General features: G+C 42.5%; 1 protein-coding gene across 1 annotated transcript in view; it reads left to right on the forward strand.

The window, feature by feature from the left end:
• eys (eyes shut homolog) overlaps positions 1-19,200 on the forward strand; it is a 275,926-nt gene extending 256,726 nt beyond the window's left edge. The window contains exons 38-40 of the mRNA XM_064936327.1: positions 17,646-17,836; positions 18,302-18,393; positions 19,161-19,200. Of these exons, the coding sequence (XP_064792399.1) occupies positions 17,646-17,836; positions 18,302-18,393; positions 19,161-19,200 (323 nt within the window). The remainder of the gene's footprint in view (positions 1-17,645; positions 17,837-18,301; positions 18,394-19,160) is intronic.
• Positions 19,201-22,220: the final 3,020 nt, after the last annotated feature.

Genomic DNA, 22,220 nt, shown 5'->3' on the forward strand with positions numbered 1-22,220 from the left:
AACATTTAAACGTGTTAACCCTCGCAAGGCTGCCGGCCCAGACAGCATTCCTAGCCGCGTCCTCAGAGCATGCACAGACCAGCTGGCTGGTGTGTTTACGGACATATTCTATCAATCCCTAGCCCAGTCTGCTGTGCCCACATGCTTCAAGAGGGCCACCATTATTTCTGTTCCCAAGATAGCTAAGGTAACTGAGCTAAACGACTATCGCCCCATAGCACTCACTTCCGTCATCATGAAGTGCTTTGAGAGACTAGTCAAGGATCATATCATCATATCACCAATCGCAATCACACTGCACACTTCCCTAACCCACCTGGACAAGAGGAATACCTATTTAAGAAGACTGTTCATCGACTACAGCTCAGCATTTAACACCATAGTACCCTCCAAACTCATCATTAATCTCGAGACACTGGGTCTCGACTCCGCCCTGTGCAACTGGGTCCTGAACTCTCTGACGGGCCACCCCGGGTGGTGAAGGTCGGAAACAACATCTCCTCCCCAATGATCCTCAACACTGGGGCCCCACAAGGGTGCATTATCAGCCCTCTCCTGTCCTCCCTGTTCACACGTGATTGCGTGGCCATGCACTCCTCCAACTCAATCATCAAATTTGCAGACTACAGTGGTAGGCTTGATTACCTAGATGGCCTACAGGGAGGAAGTGAGGGCCCTCGGGTGTGTGGTGTCAGGAAAATAACCTCTCACTCAATGTCAGCAAAACAAAGGAGATGATTGTGGACTTCAGGAAACAGCAGAGGGAGCATCCCCCCTATCCACCGTAGTGGAGAAGGTGGAAAGTTTTAAATTCCTCGGGGTACACAACACAGACAAACTGAAATGGTCCACCCACACAGACAGTGTGGGGAAGAAGGCACAATAGCGCCTCTTCAACCTCAGGAGGCTGAAGAAATTTCGCTTGTCACCAAAAACACTCAAACTTTTACAGATGCACAATTGAGAGCATCACGTCGAGCTGTATCACCGCCTGGTACGGCAACTGCTGAAAAACAGCTAACTATCTCAAGGCCATCAGACTGTTAAACAGCCATCACTAACATTGAGTGGCTGCTGCCAACATACTGACTCAAATCTCTAGCCACGTTAATAATTATAAATTTGATGTAATAAATGTATCACTAGTCACTTTAAACAATTCCACTCAATATAATGTTTACATACCCTACATTACTCATCTCATATGTATATACTGTACTCTATACCATCTACTGCATCTTGCCTACGCCGTTCGGCCATCGCTCTTCCATATATTTATATGTACATATTCTTATTAACTCCTTACACTTGTGTGTATAAGGAAGTTGTTGTGAAATTGCTGGATTACTTGTTAGAAATTACTGCACGGTTAGAACTAGAAGCACAAGCATTTCGCTACACTCGCATTAACATCTGCTAATCATGTGTATGTGACCATTAAAATTTGATTTGATCTGAAAGCTATGATCCCTTATTGATGTCACTTGTTAAATCCACTTTAAATCATTTTGTAGAGGAAGGGGAGGAGACAGGTTAAAGAGAGATTTTTAAGCCTTGCGACATGGGTTGCGTTATTCAGAGGGTGAATGGGCAAGACAAAAGATTTAAGTGCCTTTGAGCGGGGATGGTAGTAGGTGCCAGGCGCACCGGTTTGAGTGTGTCAACAACTACAACCCTGCTGGGTTTTTCACATTCAACAATTTCCTGTTTGTATCAAGAAGGACATCCAGCCAACTTGGCACAACTGTGGGAAGCATTGGAGTCAACATGGACCAGGATCCCTGTGGAATGCTTTTAACACCTTGTAGAATCCATGCCCTGGTGAATTGAGGCTGTTCTGAGGGGGAAAGGGGGTGAAATGCAATAACAGGAAGGTGTTCCTAATGTTTTGTACACTCAGTGTATATATATATATATATATAAAATATAAAACTATATAGAGAGACTCTAGTCATAAACATCCACATAACTGGTTTCAAACAGACACAACAAATCCTCAGAACAAGAGCAACCCAAACTGGTGTTCTAATGATTCCTCCTGAAATTACAACTGACTACTGAGGTGTGTTGACAGTGTAGCACAGATCATTAGGATATTGTCAGCCACGCCAAGGGCAGATTTCTAGATGAAAAGGAACATGTAACACAGAACTATCAATTGCTTCTCTGTGTTTTGTGGAGATTTGTCTTGCAATGCTTTGAGATTTTTTTAGTTCATTTTTTTAATGCTAACTGCATTTTATAACTTATTTTGTGTGTTAATATACAGGAATCAAATCAAAGTTTATTTGTCACGTGCGCCGAGAACAACAGGTGTAGACCTTACAGTGAAATGCTTACAAGCTCTAACCAACAGTGTAGACCTTACAGTGAAATGCTTACTTACAGGCCCTAACCAACAGTGTAGACCTTACAGTGAAATGCTTACTTACAGGCCCTAACCAACAGTGTAGACCTTACAGTGAAATGCTTACTTACAGGCCCTAACCACAGTGTAGACCTTACAGTGAAACCTTACTTAGAATCCTAACCAACAGGTAGACCTTACAGTCAAATCTTACTTACAAGCCCTAACCAACAGGTAGACCTTACAGTCAAATGCTTTACTGACAAGCCCTAACCAACAGGTAGACCTTACAGTCAAATGCTTTACTGACAAGCCCTAACCAACAGGTAGACCTTACAGTCAAATGCTTTACTGACAAGCCCTAACCAACAGGTAGACCCCAGTCAAATGCTTTACTTACAGGCCCTAACAGTGTAGACCTTACAGTCAAATCCTACCTTGTACCTTACCGGCCCTAACCAACCTTGTAGAATCCTTACAAGTGGCCGACACCTTACAGTCAAATCCACTTACAAGCCCTAACCAACAGGTAGACCTTACAGTCAAATGCTTTACTGAACAAGCCCTAACCAACAGGTGTAGACCTTACAGTCAAATGCTTTACTGACAAGCCCTAACCAACAGCCGAGACCTTACAGTCAAACCTGACAAGCCCGACACCTTGTACAGTCAAATGCTTTACTGACAAGCCCTAACCAACAGGTAGACCTTACAGTCAAATGCTTTAATCCAAGCCCTAACCAACACCTTGTAGAATCCATTACAGTCAAATGCTTTAGAACAAGCCCTAACCAACACCTTGTAGAATCCATTACAGTCAAATGCTTTACTGTAGAATCCAAGCCCTAACCGAACTTGTAGAATCCATTACAGTCAAATGCTTTACTGACACCTTGTAGAATCCATGCCCTGACAAGCCCTAACAACAGGTACCTTACAGTCAAATTTATGACAAGCCCTAACCAACAGGTAGACCTTACAGTCAAACCTTGTACAAGCCCATAACCAACAGGTAGACCTTGTAGAATCCATGACCCCTAACCAACGTACACCTTACAGTCAAATCTTTATGACCCCGGCTTACAAGCCCTAACCAACAGGTAGACCTTACAGTCAAATGCTTTACTTACAAGCCCTAACCAACAGGTAGAACCTTACAGTCAAATGCTTTACTGACAAGCCCTAACCAACAGGTAGACCTTACAGTCAAATGCTTTATGACAAGCCCTAACCAACAGGTAGACCTTACAGTCAAATGCTTTATGACAAGCCCTAACCAACAGGTAGACCTTACAGTCAAATGCTTTACTGACAAGCCCTAACCAACAGACCTTACAGTCAAATGCTTTACTGACAAGACACCTTGTAGAATCCATGCTTTACTAACTGGTTTCAACCTAACCAACAGGAGACCTTAGAATCAAATGCTTTACTGACAAGCCCTAACCAACAGGTAGACCTTACAGTCAAATCCTTTACTTACAAGCCCTAACCAACAGGTAGACCATACAGTGAACCTTTAGAACAATGCCCCTAACCAACAGGTAGACCTTGTCAAATCCATGCCCTAACCAACAGGTAGACCTTACAGTCAAATCCTTACAGTCAAATGCTTTACTGACAAGCCCTAACCAACAGGTAGACCTTACAGTCAAATGCTTGACAAGCCCTAACCAACAGGTAGACCTTACAGTCAAATGGTTACAAGCCCTAACCAACAGTGTAGACCTTACAGTCAAATGCTTTATACAAGCCCTAACCAACAGGTTACAGTCAAATGCTTTACTGACAAGCCCTAACCAACAGGTAGACCTTACAGTCAAATGCTTTACTGACAAGCCCTAACCAACAGTGTAGACCTTACACAAATGCTTACTTACAAGCCCTAACCAACAGGTAGACCTTACAGTCAAATGCTTTACTGACAAGCCCTAACCAACAGTGTAGACCTTACAGTCAAATGCTTACTTACAAGCCCTAACCAACAGTGTAGACCTTACAGAGAAATGCTTTAGACAGGCCCTAACCAACAGTGTAGACCTTACAGTCAAATGCTTTACTGACAAGCCCTAACCAACAGGTAGACCTTAGAGTCAAATGCTTTACTGACAAGCCCTAACCAACAGGTAGACCTTACAGTCAAATGCTTTACTTACAAGCCCTAACCAACAGGTAGACCTTACAGTCAAATGCTTTAGACAAGCCCTAACCAACAGGTAGACCTTACAGTCAAATGCTTTACTGACAAGCCCTAACCAACAGGTAGACCTTACAGTCAAATGTTTACTGACAAGCCCTAACACAACAGGTAGACCTTACAGTCAAATGCTTTACTGACAAGCCCTAACCAACAGGTAGACCTTACAGTCAAAATGATTTACAGTCAAATGACAAGCCCTAACCAACAGGTAGACCTTACAGTCAAATGCTTTACTGACAAGCCCTAACCAACAGGTAGACCTTACAGTCAAATGCTTTACTGACAAGCCCTAACCAACAGGTAGACCTTACAGTCAAATGCTTTACTTCTAACCAACAGGTAGACCTTACAGTTTTACAAGCCCTAACCAACAGGTAGACCTTACAGTCAAATGCTTACTGACAAGCCCTAACCAACAGGTAGACCTTACAGTCAAATGCTTTTTGACAAGCCCTGGTAGATCTTACAGTCAAATTTTACTAGCCCTAACTTATTTTAGACCTTACAGTCAAATGCTTTACTGACAAGCCCTAACCAACAGGTAACCTTACAGTCAAATGTTTACTTACAAGCCCTAACCAACAGTGTAGACCTTACAGTCAAATGCTTACTTACAGGCCCTAACCAACAGGTAGACCTTACAGTCAAATGCTTTACTGACAAGCCCTAACCAACAGGTAGACCTTACAGTCAAATGCTTTACTGACAAGCCCTAACCAACAGGTAGACCTTACAGTCAAATGCTTACTTACAGGCCCTAACCAACAGTGTAGACCTTACAGTGAAATGCTTACTTACAGGCCCTAACCAACAGTGTAGACCTTACAGTGAAATGCTTACTTACAAGCCCTAACCAACAGTGTAGACCTTACAGTGAAATGCTTACTTACAGGCCCTAACCAACAGTGTAGACCTTACAGTGAAATGCTTACTTACAAGCCCTAACCAACAGTGTAGACCTTACAGTGAAATGCTTACTTACAGGCCCTAACCAACAGTGTAGACCTTACAGTGAAATGCTTACTTACAGGCCCTAACCAACAGTGTAGACCTTACAGTGAAATGCTTACTTACAAGCCCTAACCAACAGGTAGACCTTACAGTCAAATGCTTACTTACAAGCCCTAACCAACAGGTAGACCTTACAGTCAAATGCTTTACTGACAAGCCCTAACCAACAGGTAGACCTTACAGTCAAATGCTTTACTGACAAGCCCTAACCAACAGGTAGACCTTACAGTCAAATGCTTTACTGACAAGCCCTAACCAACAGGTAGACCTTACAGTCAAATGCTTTACTGACAAGCCCTAACCAACAGGTAGACCTTACAGTCAAATGCTTACTTACAAGCCCTAACCAACAGGTAGACCTTACAGTCAAATGCTTTACTGACAAGCCCTAACCAACAGGTAGACCTTACAGTCAAATGCTTTACTGACAAGCCCTAACCAACAGGTAGACCTTACAGTCAAATGCTTTACTGACAAGCCCTAACCAACAGGTAGACCTTACAGTCAAATGCTTTACTGACAAGCCCTAACCAACAGGTGTAGACCTTACAGTCAAATGCTTTACTTACAAGCCCTAACCAACAGGTAGACCTTACAGTCAAATGCTTTACTGACAAGCCCTAACCAACAGGTAGACCTTACAGTCAAATGCTTTACTGACAAGCCCTAACCAACAGGTAGACCTTACAGTCAAATGCTTACTTACAAGCCCTAACCAACAGGTAGACCTTACAGTCAAATGCTTTACTGACAAGCCCTAACCAACAGGTAGACCTTACAGTCAAATGCTTTACTGACAAGCCCTAACCAACAGGTAGACCTTACAGTCAAATGCTTTACTGACAAGCCCTTAACCAACAGGTAGACCTTACAGTCAAATGCTTTACTGACAAGCCCTAACCAACAGGTAGACCTTACAGTCAAATGCTTTACTGACAAGCCAACCAACAGTAGACCTTACAGTCAAATGCTTTACTGGGGTGCCCTAACCAACAGGTAGACCTTACAGTCAAATGCTTTACTGACAAGCCCTAACCAACAGGTCCTACAGTCAAATGTTTACTGACAAGCCCTAACCAACAGTGTAGACCTTACAGTCAAATGCTTTACTGACAAGCCCAGTTAACCAACAGGTAGACCTTAGGCAGTCAAATGCTTTACTGACAAGCCCTAACCAACAGGTGTAGACCTTACAGTCAAATGCTTTACTGACAAGCCCTAACCAACAGTGTAGATCTTACAGTCAAATGCTTTTCAGTCTAACCAACATGAGTCAAATGCTTTACTGACAAGTCCCTAACCAACATTTGTAGACCTGTCTTCAGTGTGTTTGGACCATGTCAGTTAAAATGTGGACACCAAGGACTCAACCTGCTCCAAGCCCCTTGTCAACGGTAGAGAGTCAGTCTATGACTCCTTTTCCTGGGGTCTTTGACAATCATCTCCTTAGTCTTGAATGTAGTGGTTTATCCTTATGGCTTTAATGTACGCGTGAATACTGTTGAAGTCGGAAGTTTACATTCATCTTAGCTAAATACATTTAAACTCAGTTTTTCACAATTCCCGACATTGAATCCTAGTAAAAATTCCCTGTCTTAGGTCAGTTAGGATCACCATTTTAATTTAAGAATGTGAAATTTGAATTTGAAGGTAGGCCTTGAAATACGTCCACAGGTACACCTCCATTTGACTCAAATGATGTCAATTAGCCTTTCAGATGCTTCTAAAGCTATGAGATAATTTTCTGGAATTTTCCAAGCTGTTCAAAGGCACAGTCAACTTAGTGTATGTAAACTTCTGACCCACTGGAATTGTGATACACTGAATGATAAGTGAAATAATCTGTCTGTAAACAATTACTGGAAAAATTACTTGTCATGCACAAAGTAGATGTCCTAACCGACTTGCCAAAACTATAGTTTGTTAACAAGAAATGTGTGGAGTGGTTGAAAAACAAGTTTTAATGACTCCAACCTAAGTGTATGTAAACTTCCGACTTCAACTGTATATAATAACAATCAAAATGTCTTTCCACCTCAAGAAATTACAAAGTGCATCCTGAATTAATTTGGTTTCTTGTTCAATTGACTGGTCATGCTGAAATCCTGAATACTTGTGTATGTACACTATACATCAAATACACATTTTAAACGACCGTGTTGTCAGGATGTAAAATAAGCTCATATCCTGTGATTGTACTGGATCACCCTTTAAAATGACTCATTAGATAGTGAGGGATGTGGTTTTAATCCTACTAATAAGATCTCCATGTTCTGTAATTGACGATGTGTATTAATGAATCATCATCTAGTGACCTTGGCTTATCAATGCCACTTTCCCGAAAGCCAGTTCCTAACCAGTACAGCAGTGGCTTCACAGTCAAAGTTTACTTGAATTCATTGTAGCTTACAGGCTCATGTAGAGGTGCTCCTGATGTGAGACATTTGTTGAAAGATCATAGAATCCCTAGAATGTTTAATGTTATCACATGTGTACAAAAAGCTCAGCCCATCACAGAGATATAGATTTCTTTAGCATGATCAGTTTAATGTTTTCCACCTGTATTTGTATTCCCAGATAAAAGTCAATATAGAGAGGGCCATGAAGAATAGACTAGTAAACTCTTATATCCACAGAAAGTACCCTTAACAGAAATGTTTTCACATCAAATTTTACTTGTTAAATTATGTTTTGGGAGTTTAAATCATGTGTGTAGTTTAATGTTATCACATGTGTAGTTTAATGTTATCACATGTGTAGTTTAATGTTATCACATGTGTAGTTTAATGTTATCACATGTTGCTTTACGTGTTGTCACCTATTATCACATTAACTTCACATAAGATCACATGAAATTCCAGTGTTTTTTCCGTAAGGGTAGAATACTGATCCATATTTGTATGAGACTCAGTTGGCACAGCACGGGCTCAAATACATGATTCAAATACTTTTTTATCAATTAAAACAAACACAATTACATCTGACTGTATCAAATAAGGTTTATTTCGGTAGGCCTATGTCCTGTGCTTCCAATGAGTGTAACTTTACCTCTCAATGTACATCTGAATGTATCAAATAAGGTTTATTACGTCTTGTGCAGGGGATTGTAAATACCACATTTAAGTCACAGTAGCACTTCACAACACAGTGAAATTCATGTTGTTTGTCCCAGTCTGACAGAGGTGGCTAACGACACAGTGAAATTCATGTTGTTTGTCCCAGTCTGACAGAGGTGGCTAACGACACAGTGACATTCATATTGTTTGTCCCAGTCTGACAGAGGTGGCTAACGACACAGTGACATTCATGTAAGGAGTAGTACAGAAATTCTGCAATTTTGTGGTGTTTTTTTTACCATTACTCATAACTTCATAATGCATTCGAACAGTAAACAACAAGTAATCCTTCATGTGCTGTCAAGCACCAAATCATTTTAATTTAGCTGCTTCCAAACACTAATGTAAAGTAGGCATGAGCCAGCCGTTCACATAGTTGATAATACACTGTACACCAAGGTAGTAAATTACACTGTGAGGGGTTAAGTAAGACACGCAAAGGACAAATCTTTTCATTAAAAAAAACTTAGGAAGAATGGGAACTTAAAATCAATTAATGAAGCCAACTATAGACAGTGGGATGTAATTGATATGGACTTAATGTCTCCGATATAACATAATAGCAGGACGTGAGTCTTCTTCTGTGGCTGATTTGTCAGGCAGCATAATGAACTGACTGGTTGAAGGTGTCATCGGACTGAGATAAGATAAGGTCATGAACCTCTCCCTGGCCTCTTGTAATGTTTCCCCTGGGAGGGGGGGGGGGCATGTTTTATTAGCGAAATGGATGGAAACAGACAGTGCTTGTGCAATTCTGTACTCAACCTGAATGGGGAAAAATAATTGATTTGAATGTTTCTACATGATGTTGACAATCTTAAAGGGGCAAGCTGAGATTCAAACATCTATAAAGTGTTCACTCTGCCTGATGGATGTGTCAATCACAGATTGGCTCTTTAACAAGCATAGCATACTGTATCTACTTTTGATTCCCTATACATTATAGGATGATAGCTATAATATATATATATATATACACTACTGTTCAAAAGGTTGGGGTCACTTAGAAATGTCCTTGTTTTTGAAAGAAAAGCTTTTTATTTTGGCAGTTAACCCACTGTTCCTAGGCCGTCATTGAAAATAAGAACTTGTTCTGAACTGACTTGCCTCGTTAAATAAATAAAAATAACATCACATTGATCAGAAATACAGCGCAGACATTGTTAATGTTGTAGCCAGGATGGTAACTACATTAAAGGCTAGTTATACTGGAGGATGATAGCCAGGATGTTAACTACATTAAAGGCCAGTTATACTGGAGGATGATAGCTACTGGAGGATGATAGCCAGGATGGTAACTGCATTAAAGGCTAGTTATACTGGAGGATGATAGCCAGGATGGTAACTACATTAAAGGCTAGTTATACTGGAGGATGATAGCCAGGATGGTAACTGCATTAAAGGCTAGTTATACTGGAGGATGATAGCCAGGATGGTAACTACATTAAAGGCCAGTTATACTGGAGGATGATAGCCAGGATGGTAACTACAGTAAAACCTGATAATTGAAGGTAGCTAGTGGAAAAGGAGAGACCTGGGAGAGACACTGGAGCTAACTGTTAATGAGGCATACCCCCGCCTCGTGGCAGCAGTTAGCAGCCACGAACACACACACACACACACACACACACACACACACACACCAGCCTCAGACTGCATCAAAGCCTACATCAGACCAAACAAGGGCTTTAAAATGAATGAATGGCTTTGTCTCTGAGGGGTAATTTTCCATCATCAGCATTGGCAAAGCCTATTGTCAGGGACTGAATAGGGAGGGAGGGAGAGCGGGGAGAGGGAGAGCAGGAGGGAGAGCGGGGAGAGGGAGAGAGCACATCGTTGTTGGCTTGCATTTATCCTCATTAATTCTCAGATCACAGTCAATTCTCTTTCTCCCTGATAATTCTCTGTTTCTCTCTCTCCCTGATTAATTATCTCTCTCTCCCTGACAATTCTCTCTCTCTCTCTCTCTCTCTCCCTGAAAAATCTCCCTCTCTCTCACTTCCTGATAATTCTCTTTCTCTCCCTGATTAATTATCTCTCTTTCCCTGACAATTTCTCTCTCTCTCTCTCTCTCTCTCTCCCTGAAAATTCTCCCTCTCTCTCGCTTCCTGATTATTATCTCTCTCTCCCTGACAATTCTCTCTCTCTCTCTCTCTCTCTCTCTCTCTCTCTCTCTCTCTCCCTGAAAAATTCCCTCTCTCTCGCTTCCTGATTATTATCTCTTTTGAAAATTCTCTCTTATCTTCTCTCTCTCTCTCTCTCTCTCTCTCTCTCTCTCTCTCCCTGAAAAATCTCCCTCTCTCTCACTTCCTGATAATTCTCTTTCTCTTCCTGATAATTATCTCTCTCTCCCTGATTAATTATCTCTCTCTCTCTCTCTCTCTCTCTCTCTCTCTCCCTGAAAATTCTCCCTTTCTCTCTCTTCCTGATTATTATCTCTCTCTCCCTGATAATTCTCTGTCCTTTCTTTCTCCTCAGGGTATTGGTCCTATTCCTGTCCAGAGAGAAGGAGGGTCAGACAGAGGGTGGTGTTAAGGTTAGCCCATCTACCCTGGCGGCCACCCTGCGTCAGATCAAACAGGCTGGTCTATTGGGACTCAAAGTCTAACTGATATTGATAGAGGTCTCGCTTCTAGCAGCTCGATAAATCAAGACAACAACCGAAAAGAGGCTGAGTTCTGAGGTGTGGACATTTAACAGTGATCTGTCTGATGTCTGGGGTGTAGACATTTAACAGTGATCTGGCTGTCAGATGTCTGAGGTGTAGCCATTTAACAGTGATCTGGCTGTCAGATGTCTGAGGTGTAGCCATTTAACAGTGATCTGTCTGTCAGATTTCTGAGGTGTAGCCATTTAACAGTGATCTGGCTAATTTCTGAGGTGTAGCCATTTAACAGTGATCTAGCTAATTTCTGAGGTGTAGCCATTTAACAGTGATCTGTCTGTCTGATGTCTGGGGTGTAGCCATTTAACAGTGATCTGTCTGATGTCTGGGGTGTAGCCATTTAACAGTGATCTGGTTAATTTCTGTGGTGTAGCCATTTAACAGTGATCTGTCTGTCTGATGTCTGAGGTGTAGCCATTTAACAGTGATCTGTCTGTATGATGTCTGAGGTGTAGCCATTTAACAGTGATCTGTCTGTATGATGTCTGAGGTGTAGCCATTTAACAGTGATCTGGCTAATTTCTGAGGTGTAGCCATTTAACAGTGATCTGGCTAATTTCTGAGGTGTAGCCATTTAACAGTGATCTGGCTAATTTCTGAGGTGTAGCCATTTAATAGTGATCTGGCTGATGTCTGAGGTGTAGCCATTTAACAGTGATCTGTCTGTCAGATTTCTGAGGTGTAGCCATTTAACAGTGATCTGGCTAATTTCTGAGGTGTAGCCATTTAACAGTGATCTGGCTAATTTCTGAGGTGTAGCCATTTAACAGTGATCTAGCTAATTTCTGAGGTGTAGCCATTTAACAGTGATCTGGCTAATTTCTGAGGTGTAGCCATTTAACAGTGATCTGGCTAATTTCTGAGGTGTAGCCATTTAACAGTGATCTGTCTGTATGATTTCTGAGGTGTAGCCATTTAACAGTGATCTGGCTGATTTCTGAGGTGTAGCCATTTAACAGTGATCTGTCTGTATGATTTCTGAGGTGTAGCCATTTAACAGTGATCTGGCTGATGTCTGAGGTGTAGCCATTTAACAGTGATCTGTCTGATGTCTGGGGTGTAGCCATTTAACAGTGATCTGTCTGTATGATTTCTGAGGTGTAGCCATTTAACAGTGATCTGTCTGTATGATTTCTGAGGTGTAGCCATTTAACAGTGATCTGGCTGATGTCTGAGGTGTAGCCATTTAACAGTGATCTGTCTGATGTCTGGGGTGTAGCCATTTAACAGTGATCTGTCTGTATGATTTCTGAGGTGTAGCCATTTAACAGTGATCTGGCTAATTTCTGAGGTGTAGCCATTTAACAGTGATCTGGTTAATTTCTGAGGTGTAGCCATTTAACAGTGATCTGGTTAATTTCTGAGGTGTAGCCATTTAACAGTGATCTGGCTAATTTCTGAGGTGTAGCCATTTAACAGTGATCTGGCTAATTTCTGAGGTGTAGCCATTTAACAGTGATCTGGTTAATTTCTGAGGTGTAGCCATTTAACAGTGATCTGGCTAATTTCTGAGGTGTAGCCATTTAACAGTGATCTGGTTAATTTCTGTGGTGTAGCCATTTAACAGTGATCTGTCTGTATGATGTCTGAGGTGTAGCCATTTAACAGTGATCTGTCTGTATGATGTCTGAGGTGTAGCCATTTAACAGTGATCTGGTTAATTTCTGTGGTGTAGCCATTTAACAGTGATCTGTCTGATGTCTGAGGTGTAGCCATTTAACAGTGATCTGGCTGATTTCTGAGGTGTAGCCATTTAATAGTGATCTGGCTAATTTCTGAGGTATAGCCATTTAACAGTGATCTGGCTGATTTCTGAGGTATAGCCATTTAATAGTGATCTGGCTAATTTCTGAGGTGTAGCCATTTAATAGTGATCTGGCTGATTTCTGAGGTGTAGCCATTTAACAGTGATCTGGCTGATTTCTGAGGTGTAGCCATTTAACAGTGATCTGGCTGATGTCTGAGGTGTAGCCATTTAACAGTGAAAAGAAGAAATAGAAGAAGAAGTACAATACAGGTGTATTAGGGAGCGCTTATGATTAGAACAGGGTTTTTCAGATGGGTTGGGGCTATTTCTTGTCAACAAATTGCAACGTTTGTCGCAAACGAGGAATACAGTACATAAAGCATGATGAGATTCTCTAATGCTCTCTCTGCCCCAAATTACTGGAGTCTGAGTCAGTCTCTTAAAACGGTCTGCGTCTCTACCCTCAATAGACTTCCAGGCAGTAGAACAAGCCTTCCTGAAATGTCCCATAATTGCCTTACTGACGCGGATGATAGAAAGCAGAATATCATGCTATACAATGAGCCATGTAATAAAGTTGTATGATTAAATTCCTTTGAGCCAGGCTTCTTCTCTTTTCTCCGCCTCTCTACCTTCAGTATATTGTGTCATTTACATGCTTCACGGCTTGTAGCAAAGCAATCCTATTTACCCCTTTACAACTCATAAATGGAAGAGGTGTGAGGGCTTTTAACAATCGCAGGACAATATACGTTTTCATTCACAGAGCTAAAAGGGTCTATGCTGTTAATGTGTGATTTTATTATGGCTTTATATGTTTCTAAAGACTACAGTATTTGGGGTCATGCAGCAGAAATGTTTTCCCTTTTATGAAATCTGTCAACATTCCTTCCTCTTAATTACATTTGCAAACATGTCATAATTCTTCAAGAGTGCATTGATGGGAAAATTAATTCCCATCATGCTTTAAGTTTTTCTGCCAGTCAACAGAAAACATTTTTCTCCGAGCAGCTTCTACCAAGTCTCTGTGGCCCCATAGTGTTTACCCATCAGAGAGCACCAGCACAGTGGTTTTTCATATCATCATTTTCTTTCCAGTAACTTCACCCTGGCTTTAATTCCACTCTGGTGAATGCAGACTAATCAATCTCTCTCAGTTACCATCTGTAGGTCCTTAGCCATTGTCTTCGTACTGTACTGTACAGTCTGGCTTGTGGATAGTCAGTCTCCTAAGTGAACTAGAAGAGCTACATATCCTTTGTGTTGAGTGTTCTTGCTTGCATCTATCTGCTTTAGTAAATATTTAGACAATAACCATGTCCATGTTTGCACTTGTTGTGAATCATTTTCTACCCCAGTTTGATTACCGTAAGGTTTTTTGTAGTGTGCGCATGTTTAGATAGTAAAAGCCCATCTCCATTCCACACCTCCACTGAGAAAAGCATAAAAAAGGATGATCACTTTGTCACCTGCAATGAACAAAGCTAATATTTCAATATACCCTGCCAATTAGAGACAAATACAAGACACACCAAGGCTACGGTCTTTACCTCATTATAGGCAGGGTAGGGCCACATTTCATAACTCCTAATGTGCATCCCAAATGGCACCCTATTCCCTATATTCAATGGGGCCTTGATCAAAAGTAGTGCACTATATAGGCAGTAGGGTGACATTTGGGACGCAAGGCCTAGTTGATCTAGAATTGTGATGGCTTGTGTTTCCAGCTGTGAGGCTTTCCTCTTTCCTTTTAATCAGTGTTCAGTGCTGGACAATTACAGGCCCTAATATTCATAAAGAACCTTCAGTTAGAGAGAGACATGGCTTTGAAAGAGGGTAGGCCGGGATGTCTGACAGCATTAAACAGCGAGAGGGCTTGAATTGATCCGTGACTCCTGCAGACATTTTACGTCTTAGCTTTGAGGAAAAGATCTTTACCCTGGACAATAAATAAAAATGTTAATGAATTCCTCTGCATTCTGGGACTAAGAAATCCATTCCATATGATGTTTTCACAGTAGGTAGTGGCAGCCAATGTTGACGTAACTATTGTACAGTTACAACTCCAACCACCATTACTGTGTTATGCATTGAGTCTGAGTGAGTTTAGAAGTGAGATAAAGACTTAATAATGAGCCTCCAAAATATGCATTCAGTAACAGGTGCCATACAGTCTATGTATTGGCACCACAAGATAACACACCACTGACTCATGTAAGGAGATTTGTCGGGGGCCTATATATTTTGTTATTCATGGTATACCAGTGATGAACTCTCAAGAAAACCAAAGAAACACAGCTCCCTGCCTCCCCTGACACTCTGTAGGAGGGGCAATCACAATCAGAAGCCTTTGATACATTATTTCTGTTCAGATCCATATTTCATATTTCTATGAAGAACACTAAGGCTTCGTCCCAAATGGTACCCTATTCCCTATATAGTGCACTACTTTTGATCAAATGTAGTGCACTATATACAGAAGAGCGTGCCATTTGGGAGGCATCCTAGAACTCTCTATGGAGCGTAATTACATTTCAAGGCTGGCGTTGTAACTTATCACACACTCAGTTGAAGGGTCTTTTTTTTATCATTTTGCCCCAGACCCCTGGCGCTGCTTCCTAGACTGACAAACTCAATAGGGATGACGTGTTGCATCGCAGCTGAATAGTGGCATACCAATCAGACAGTTTTCATATAAGTTTAAGTCAGAAGTTTACATATACACTTAGGTTTGAGTAATTAAAACTCGTTTTTCAACCACTCCACAAATTTAATGTCAACAGACTATAGTTTTGGCAAGTCGGTTAGGACATCTACTTTGTGCATAACACAAGTCATTTTTCCAACAATTGTTTACAGACAGATTATTTCACTTATAATTCACTGTATCACAATTCCAGTGGGTCAGAAGTTCACTAAGTTGACTGTGCCTTTAAACAGCTTGGAAAATTCCAGAAAATGATGTCATGGCTTTAGAAGCTTCCGATAGGCTAATTGACATCATTTGAGTCAATTGGAGGTGTACCTGTGTATGCATTTCAAGGCCTACCGTCAAACTCAATGCCTCTTTGCTTGACACCATGCGAAAATCAAAAGAAATCATCAAGAAAATCTTCATCTGTACAAACAATAGTACGCAAGTATAAACACCATGGGACCACACAGCTGTAACACCGCTCAAGAAGGAGACGCTTTCTGTCTCCTAGAGATGAACGTCCTTTGGTGTGAAAAGTGCAAATAAATCCCAGAACAACAGCAAAGAACCTTGTGAAGATGCTGGAGGAAACAGGTACAAAAGTATCAATATCCACAGTAAAAACGAGTCCTATATCGACACAATCTGAAAGGCCGCTCATCATGGAAGAAGCCACTGCTCCACAACCGCCATAAAAAAGCCAGACTATCATTTGCAACTGCACATGGGGACAAAGATTGTACTATTTGGAGAACTGTCCTCTGGTCTGATGTTTGGTGGAAAAATGGGGAGGCTTGCAAGCCGTGAAGCACAGGGGTGGCAGCATCATGTTGTGGGGTGCTTTGCTGCAAGAGGGACTGGTGCACTTCACAAAATAGATGGCATAATGAGGAAGGAAAATGATGTGCAAATATTGAAGCAACATCTCAAGATCAGTCAGGAGGTTAAATCTTGGTCACAAATGGGTCTTCCAAATGGACAATGACCCCAAGCATACTTCCAAAGTTGTGGCAAAATGGCTTAAGGACAACAAAGTCAAGGTATTAGAGTGGCCATCACAAAGCCCTGACCTCAATCTTATAGAACATTTGTTCTATTTGTTTTTCAGAACTGAAAAAGCTTGTGTGAGCAAGGAGGCCTACAAACGTGACTCAGTTGCACTTGCTCTGTCAGGAGGAATGGGCAAAATTCACCCAACTTATTGTGGGAAGCTTGTTGGAGGCTACCCGAAACGTTTGACCCAAGTTAAACAATTTAAAGGTAATGCTACCAAATACTAATTGAGTGTATGCAAACTTCTGACTCACTTCTGAATGTGATGAAAGAAATAAAAGCTGAAAGAAATAATTCGCTCTACTATTATTCTGACATTTCACATTCTTAAAATAAAGTGGTGATCCTAACTGGCCTAAAACAGGGAATTTTTACTAGGATTAAATGTCAGGAATTGTGAAAAACTGAGTTTAAATGTTTTTGTCTAAGGTGAATGTAAACTTTCAACTTCAACTGTTTCAACAAGGTATTTATTTATATTAACTCAGTTAAGAATATTATTTACAATGCCAGCCTAGAATAGGGTTAACTGCCTTGTTCATGGGCAGAACTGCATATTTTTAACTTGTCAGCTCAGGGATTCGATCTAGCAACCTTTCAGTTACTGGCCCAACGCTTTAACCACTAGGCTACCTGTCTCCCCATAAGATACAGACAATATTTTGGAGAAAAAAATCATCACTTCTATAGATTAATACATTCGACAATTTCTCAGTGCTCTGTACTGTGAGGGTGTTTTATGAAATATTATACTTTTCTAAGTTGCCCGTCATCTCCCCGTCTCTCTCCCACCCCCTTTTCCCATCTCCAGACTCCAGCTACGTCCAGTACTCTGGTAATTCCTACTTGGAGTTTGAGGGCATAGACCTTGGTGCCAACAACAACATCACTGTGAGGTTTCAGACCCAGGAGGCCCAGGGGACCATCCTGTACGTTGACCAAGGAGCAGTGACCAGGGGCTTCTTTTTCATGAAACTCTTCATCCAGGAGGGAATGCTACAGGTGAGGCTTTTTCTGAGTACCAAATGGCACCCTATTCCCTATATAGTGCACTTCTTTTGACCAGGGCTCATGAGACTCAACAACTTGAAACTTGAAAGATAAAGGTTTTGTCCCAAATGGCACCCTATTCTCTATATCTGCTATGGGAGGCCCTATGGGCTCTGGTCAACAGACTACATAGGGTTATGTTTGGAACACAGGCTCTATGTTTCTAGTCTCTATGAAGTCTTTGATTATTTTCTGTTTCATTGTTGTTTACAGTACTCTACTGCCGAAATCGGCTGATGCAGCCTAGAATTGTGCATGTTTTGTGGACCATAGTGCTTTGTGCTATGTTTTTTCCCAAACAATTGATGCACTATGTAGCAGACTATTATCATCACCCTGTTCTGATGTAGCAGACTATTATCATCACCCTGTTCTGATGCACCATGCAGACTGTTTCTTCTCTGTACTGTGTTTCAGTATGTCTTCTCCTGTAACCGAGAGGAAGGGATCAGAAGGATCAATACATCCATCCGGGTTGACGACGGCAATCCATACATCGTCTACGTCAGGTGGGTTTACTTTCTGAGGGATGTTGGGCCGCTTTCCCCTATACAGAATAAACCTAGTCCTGGACAAAACAAGTGCTTTGAATGGAGAATCAGGACTAGGTTTAATCTATGTCTGGGAAACCACCTCCTAAAGATCCAATGAAGCTGTTTTAATCTAAATATCAAATCATTTCTTGGTAACAATTAATTACCTTTACTGTGATTTGTTTTCAATTCAAATTCTTAGCAAAGAGCAATTTCTCAAGCAATAATTTTGCTAGAACTGCTTGGGTGTGGTCTGAGTGGGGGAGGGGACACTGAAAACCAGCTGTTATAGGCAGAGAGGTTTGGAACTCTCTTTCTTGTTGGTCTATTAACTCATTTACACTTGGTGATGTCACCAGGCAGGCGAAAACTCCATCCCACCAAACAAAGCAGGCTGAAATTTCAGGCGATCTTTTCAAACAACTCTTACACTAATAGGGCATTATCATCATTTTCACAATTTCACAGTCTTATTCCAACCTCATAGTGTGGAAATGTATATAAAACACAGACAAATTCGGTTTTTGACTGCACTGGGCCTTTAATGAAAACATAAGCCTACTCCATAGAGGCTGGTACATGGTTAAAACATGTTGAAACAAAGCATTATACCTGTAGGCCTAAAGAATCACCAAAATGGTTTACAAACCTGGAATGACATGCGAAATACAACATCATAAGCCACATAGAATTAGCTTGAGATATGAATTTGTACCGATTGACATGCCCAATATGTTCCTAAGTTGTTTTGGGGTGTCAAAATACAATATCTCCAGTGAATGACAAGAGTTAGGCCGTTTCAAAATGATAAACTGATCAGTGCTCTAAAGTAATAAAAGTGGCCCTGCAGCTTCAAAATGTTTCTCATTTAAGGCTAAGGGCTGCTGGCTGTGACTTGATGCCAATTCCTCATTTTAAGTGTATTAGTCTGTCATGTCTGTTTTTCAATTGAATAAAAACTAGCATCACTTGAAAATGCAACAGCAGCACAAATCCATCATTACGCCCTGGCAGCAGCCAGTGTAGAGACAGTGAGAGGGGAGAGGGAGAGCTGGCATAACCAGTGTAGAGACAGAGAGAGGGGAGAGCTGGCATAACCAGTGTAGAGACAGAGAGAGGGGAGAGAGCTGGCATAATCAGTGTAGAGACAGTGAGAGGGGAGAGGGAGAGCTGGCATAACCAGTGTAGAGACAGAGAGGGGAGAGGGAGAGCTGGCATAACCAGTGTAGAGACAGAGAGGGGAGAGGGAGAGCTGGCATAACCAGTGTAGAGACAGAGAGAGAGAGAGAGAGCTGGCATAACCAGTGTAGAGACAGAGAGAGAGGGAGGGCTGGAATAACCAGTGTAGAGACAGAGAGAGAGAGAGCTGGCATAACCAGTGTAGAGACAGAGAGAGAGGGAGGGCTGGAATAACCAGTGTAGAGACAGAGAGAGGGAGAGCTGGCATAACCAGTGTAGAGACAGAGAGAGGGAGAGCTGGCATAACCAGTGTAGAGACAGAGAGAGAGGGAGAGCTGCCATAACCAGTGTAGAGACAGAGAGAGGGAGAGCTGGCATAACCAGTGTAGAGACAGAGAGAGAGCTGGCATAACCAGTATAGAGACAGAGAGAGAGGGAGAGCTGGCATAACCAGTGTAGAGACAGAGAGAGAGGGAGAGCTGGCATAACCAGTGTAGAGACAGAGAGAGGAGAGAGAGAGCTGGCATAACTAGTATAGAGACAGAGAGAGGGGAGAGGGAGAGCTGGCATAACCAGTGTAGAGACAGAGAGAGATAGAGAGCTGGCATAACCAGTATAGAGACAGAGAGAGGGGAGAGGGAGAGCTGGCATAACCAGTGTAGAGACAGAGATAGAGACAGGAGAGAGGGAGAGCTGGCATAACCAGTGTAGAGACAGAGAGGGAGAGCTGGCATAACCAGTGTAGAGACAGAGAGAGAGAGAGAGCTGGCATAACCAGTGTAGAGAGGGAGAGCTGGCATAACCAGTGTAGAGACAGAGAGAGAGAGAGAGAGAGAGAGAGAGCTGGCATAACCAGTGTAGAGACAGAGAGAGAGAGAGCTGGCATAACCAGTGTAGAGATAGAGTGAGGGGAGAGGGAGAGCTGTCATAACCAGTGTAGAGATAGAGGGAGGGGAGAGGGAGAGCTGGCATAACCAGTATAGAGAGAGAGAGGGAGGGCTGGCATAACCAGTGTAGAGACAGAGAGAGAGCGAGAGCTGGCATAACCAGTGTAGAGACAGAGAGAGAGAGGGAGAGCTGGCATAACCAGTGTAGAGACAGGGAGAGCTGGAATAACCAGTGTAGAGACAGAGAGAGAGGGAGAGCTGGCATAACCAGTGTAGAGACAGAGAGAGAGGGAGGGCTGGAATAACCAGTGTAGAGACAGAGAGAGGGAGAGCTGGCATAACCAGTGTAGAGACAGAGAGAGTGAGAGCTGGCATAACCAGTATAGAGACAGAGAGAGAGGGAGAGCTGGCATAACCAGTGTAGAGACAGAGAGAGAGGGAGAGCTGCCATAACCAGTGTAGAGACAGAGAGAGGGAGAGCTGGCATAACCAGTGTAGAGACAGAGAGAGAGAGAGAGAGCTGGCATAACCAGTATAGAGACAGAGAGAGAGGGAGAGCTGGCATAACCAGTGTAGAGACAGAGAGAGAGAGAGAGGGAGAGCTGGCATAACCAGTGTAGAGACAGAGAGAGAGGGAGAGCTGGCATAACCAGTGTAGAGACAGAGAGAGAGGGAGAGCTGGCATAACCAGTGTAGAGACAGAGAGAGAGAGAGCTGGCAAACCAGTATAGAGACAGAGCATAACCAGAGGGAGAGGGAGAGCTGGCATAACCAGTGTAGAGACAGAGAGAGGGGAGAGGGAGAGCTGGCATAACCAGTGTAGAGACAGAGAGAGGGAGAGCTGGCATAACCAGTGTAGAGAGGGAGAGCTGGCATAACCAGTGTAGAGACAGAGAGAGAGAGAGGGAGAGCTGGCATAACCAGTGTAGAGACACAGAGAGAGAGAGCTGGCATAACCAGTGTAGAGACGGAGAGCTGGCATAACCAGTGTAGAGACAGAGAGAGGGAGAGCTGGCATAACCAGTGTAGAGACAGAGAGAGAGGGAGAGCTGCCATAACCAGTGTAGAGACAGAGAGAGGGAGAGCTGGCATAACCAGTGTAGAGAGAGAGAGAGGGAGAGCTGGCATAACCAGTGTAGAGACAGAGAGAGGGAGAGCTGGCATAACCAGTGTAGAGACAGAGAGAGAGAGAGCTGGCATAACCAGTGTAGAGACAGAGAGAGAGGGAGAGCTGGCATAACCAGTGTAGAGACAGAGAGAGAGAGAGCTGGCATAACCAGTGTAGAGACTGGCATAACCAGTGTAGAGACACAGAGAGAGAGAGCTGGCATAACCAGTGTAGAGACAGAGAGAGGGAGAGCATAACCAGTGTGTCATAACCAGTGTAGAGATAGAGGGAGGGAGAGGGAGAGCTGGCATAACCAGTATAGAGAGAGGGAGGGCTGGCATAACCAGTATAGAGAGAGAGAGGGAGGGCTGGCATAACCAGTGTAGAGACAGAGAGAGGGAGAGCTGGCATAACCAGTGTAGAGATGGAGAGCTGGCATAACTAGTGTAGAGACAGAGAGAGAGAGCTGGCATAACCAGTGTAGAGACAGAGAGAGGAGAGCTGGCATAACCAGTGTAGAGACAGAGAGAGAGGGAGCTGGCATAACCAGTATAGAGAGAGAGAGAGAGGGAGAGCTGGCATAACCAGTGTAGAGACAGAGAGAGAGAGAGCTGGCATAACCAGTGTAG

This window comes from Oncorhynchus masou, chromosome 24 (genome assembly GCF_036934945.1).
Source record: "Oncorhynchus masou masou isolate Uvic2021 chromosome 24, UVic_Omas_1.1, whole genome shotgun sequence".
Classification (NCBI taxonomy): domain Eukaryota; kingdom Metazoa; phylum Chordata; class Actinopteri; order Salmoniformes; family Salmonidae; genus Oncorhynchus; species Oncorhynchus masou.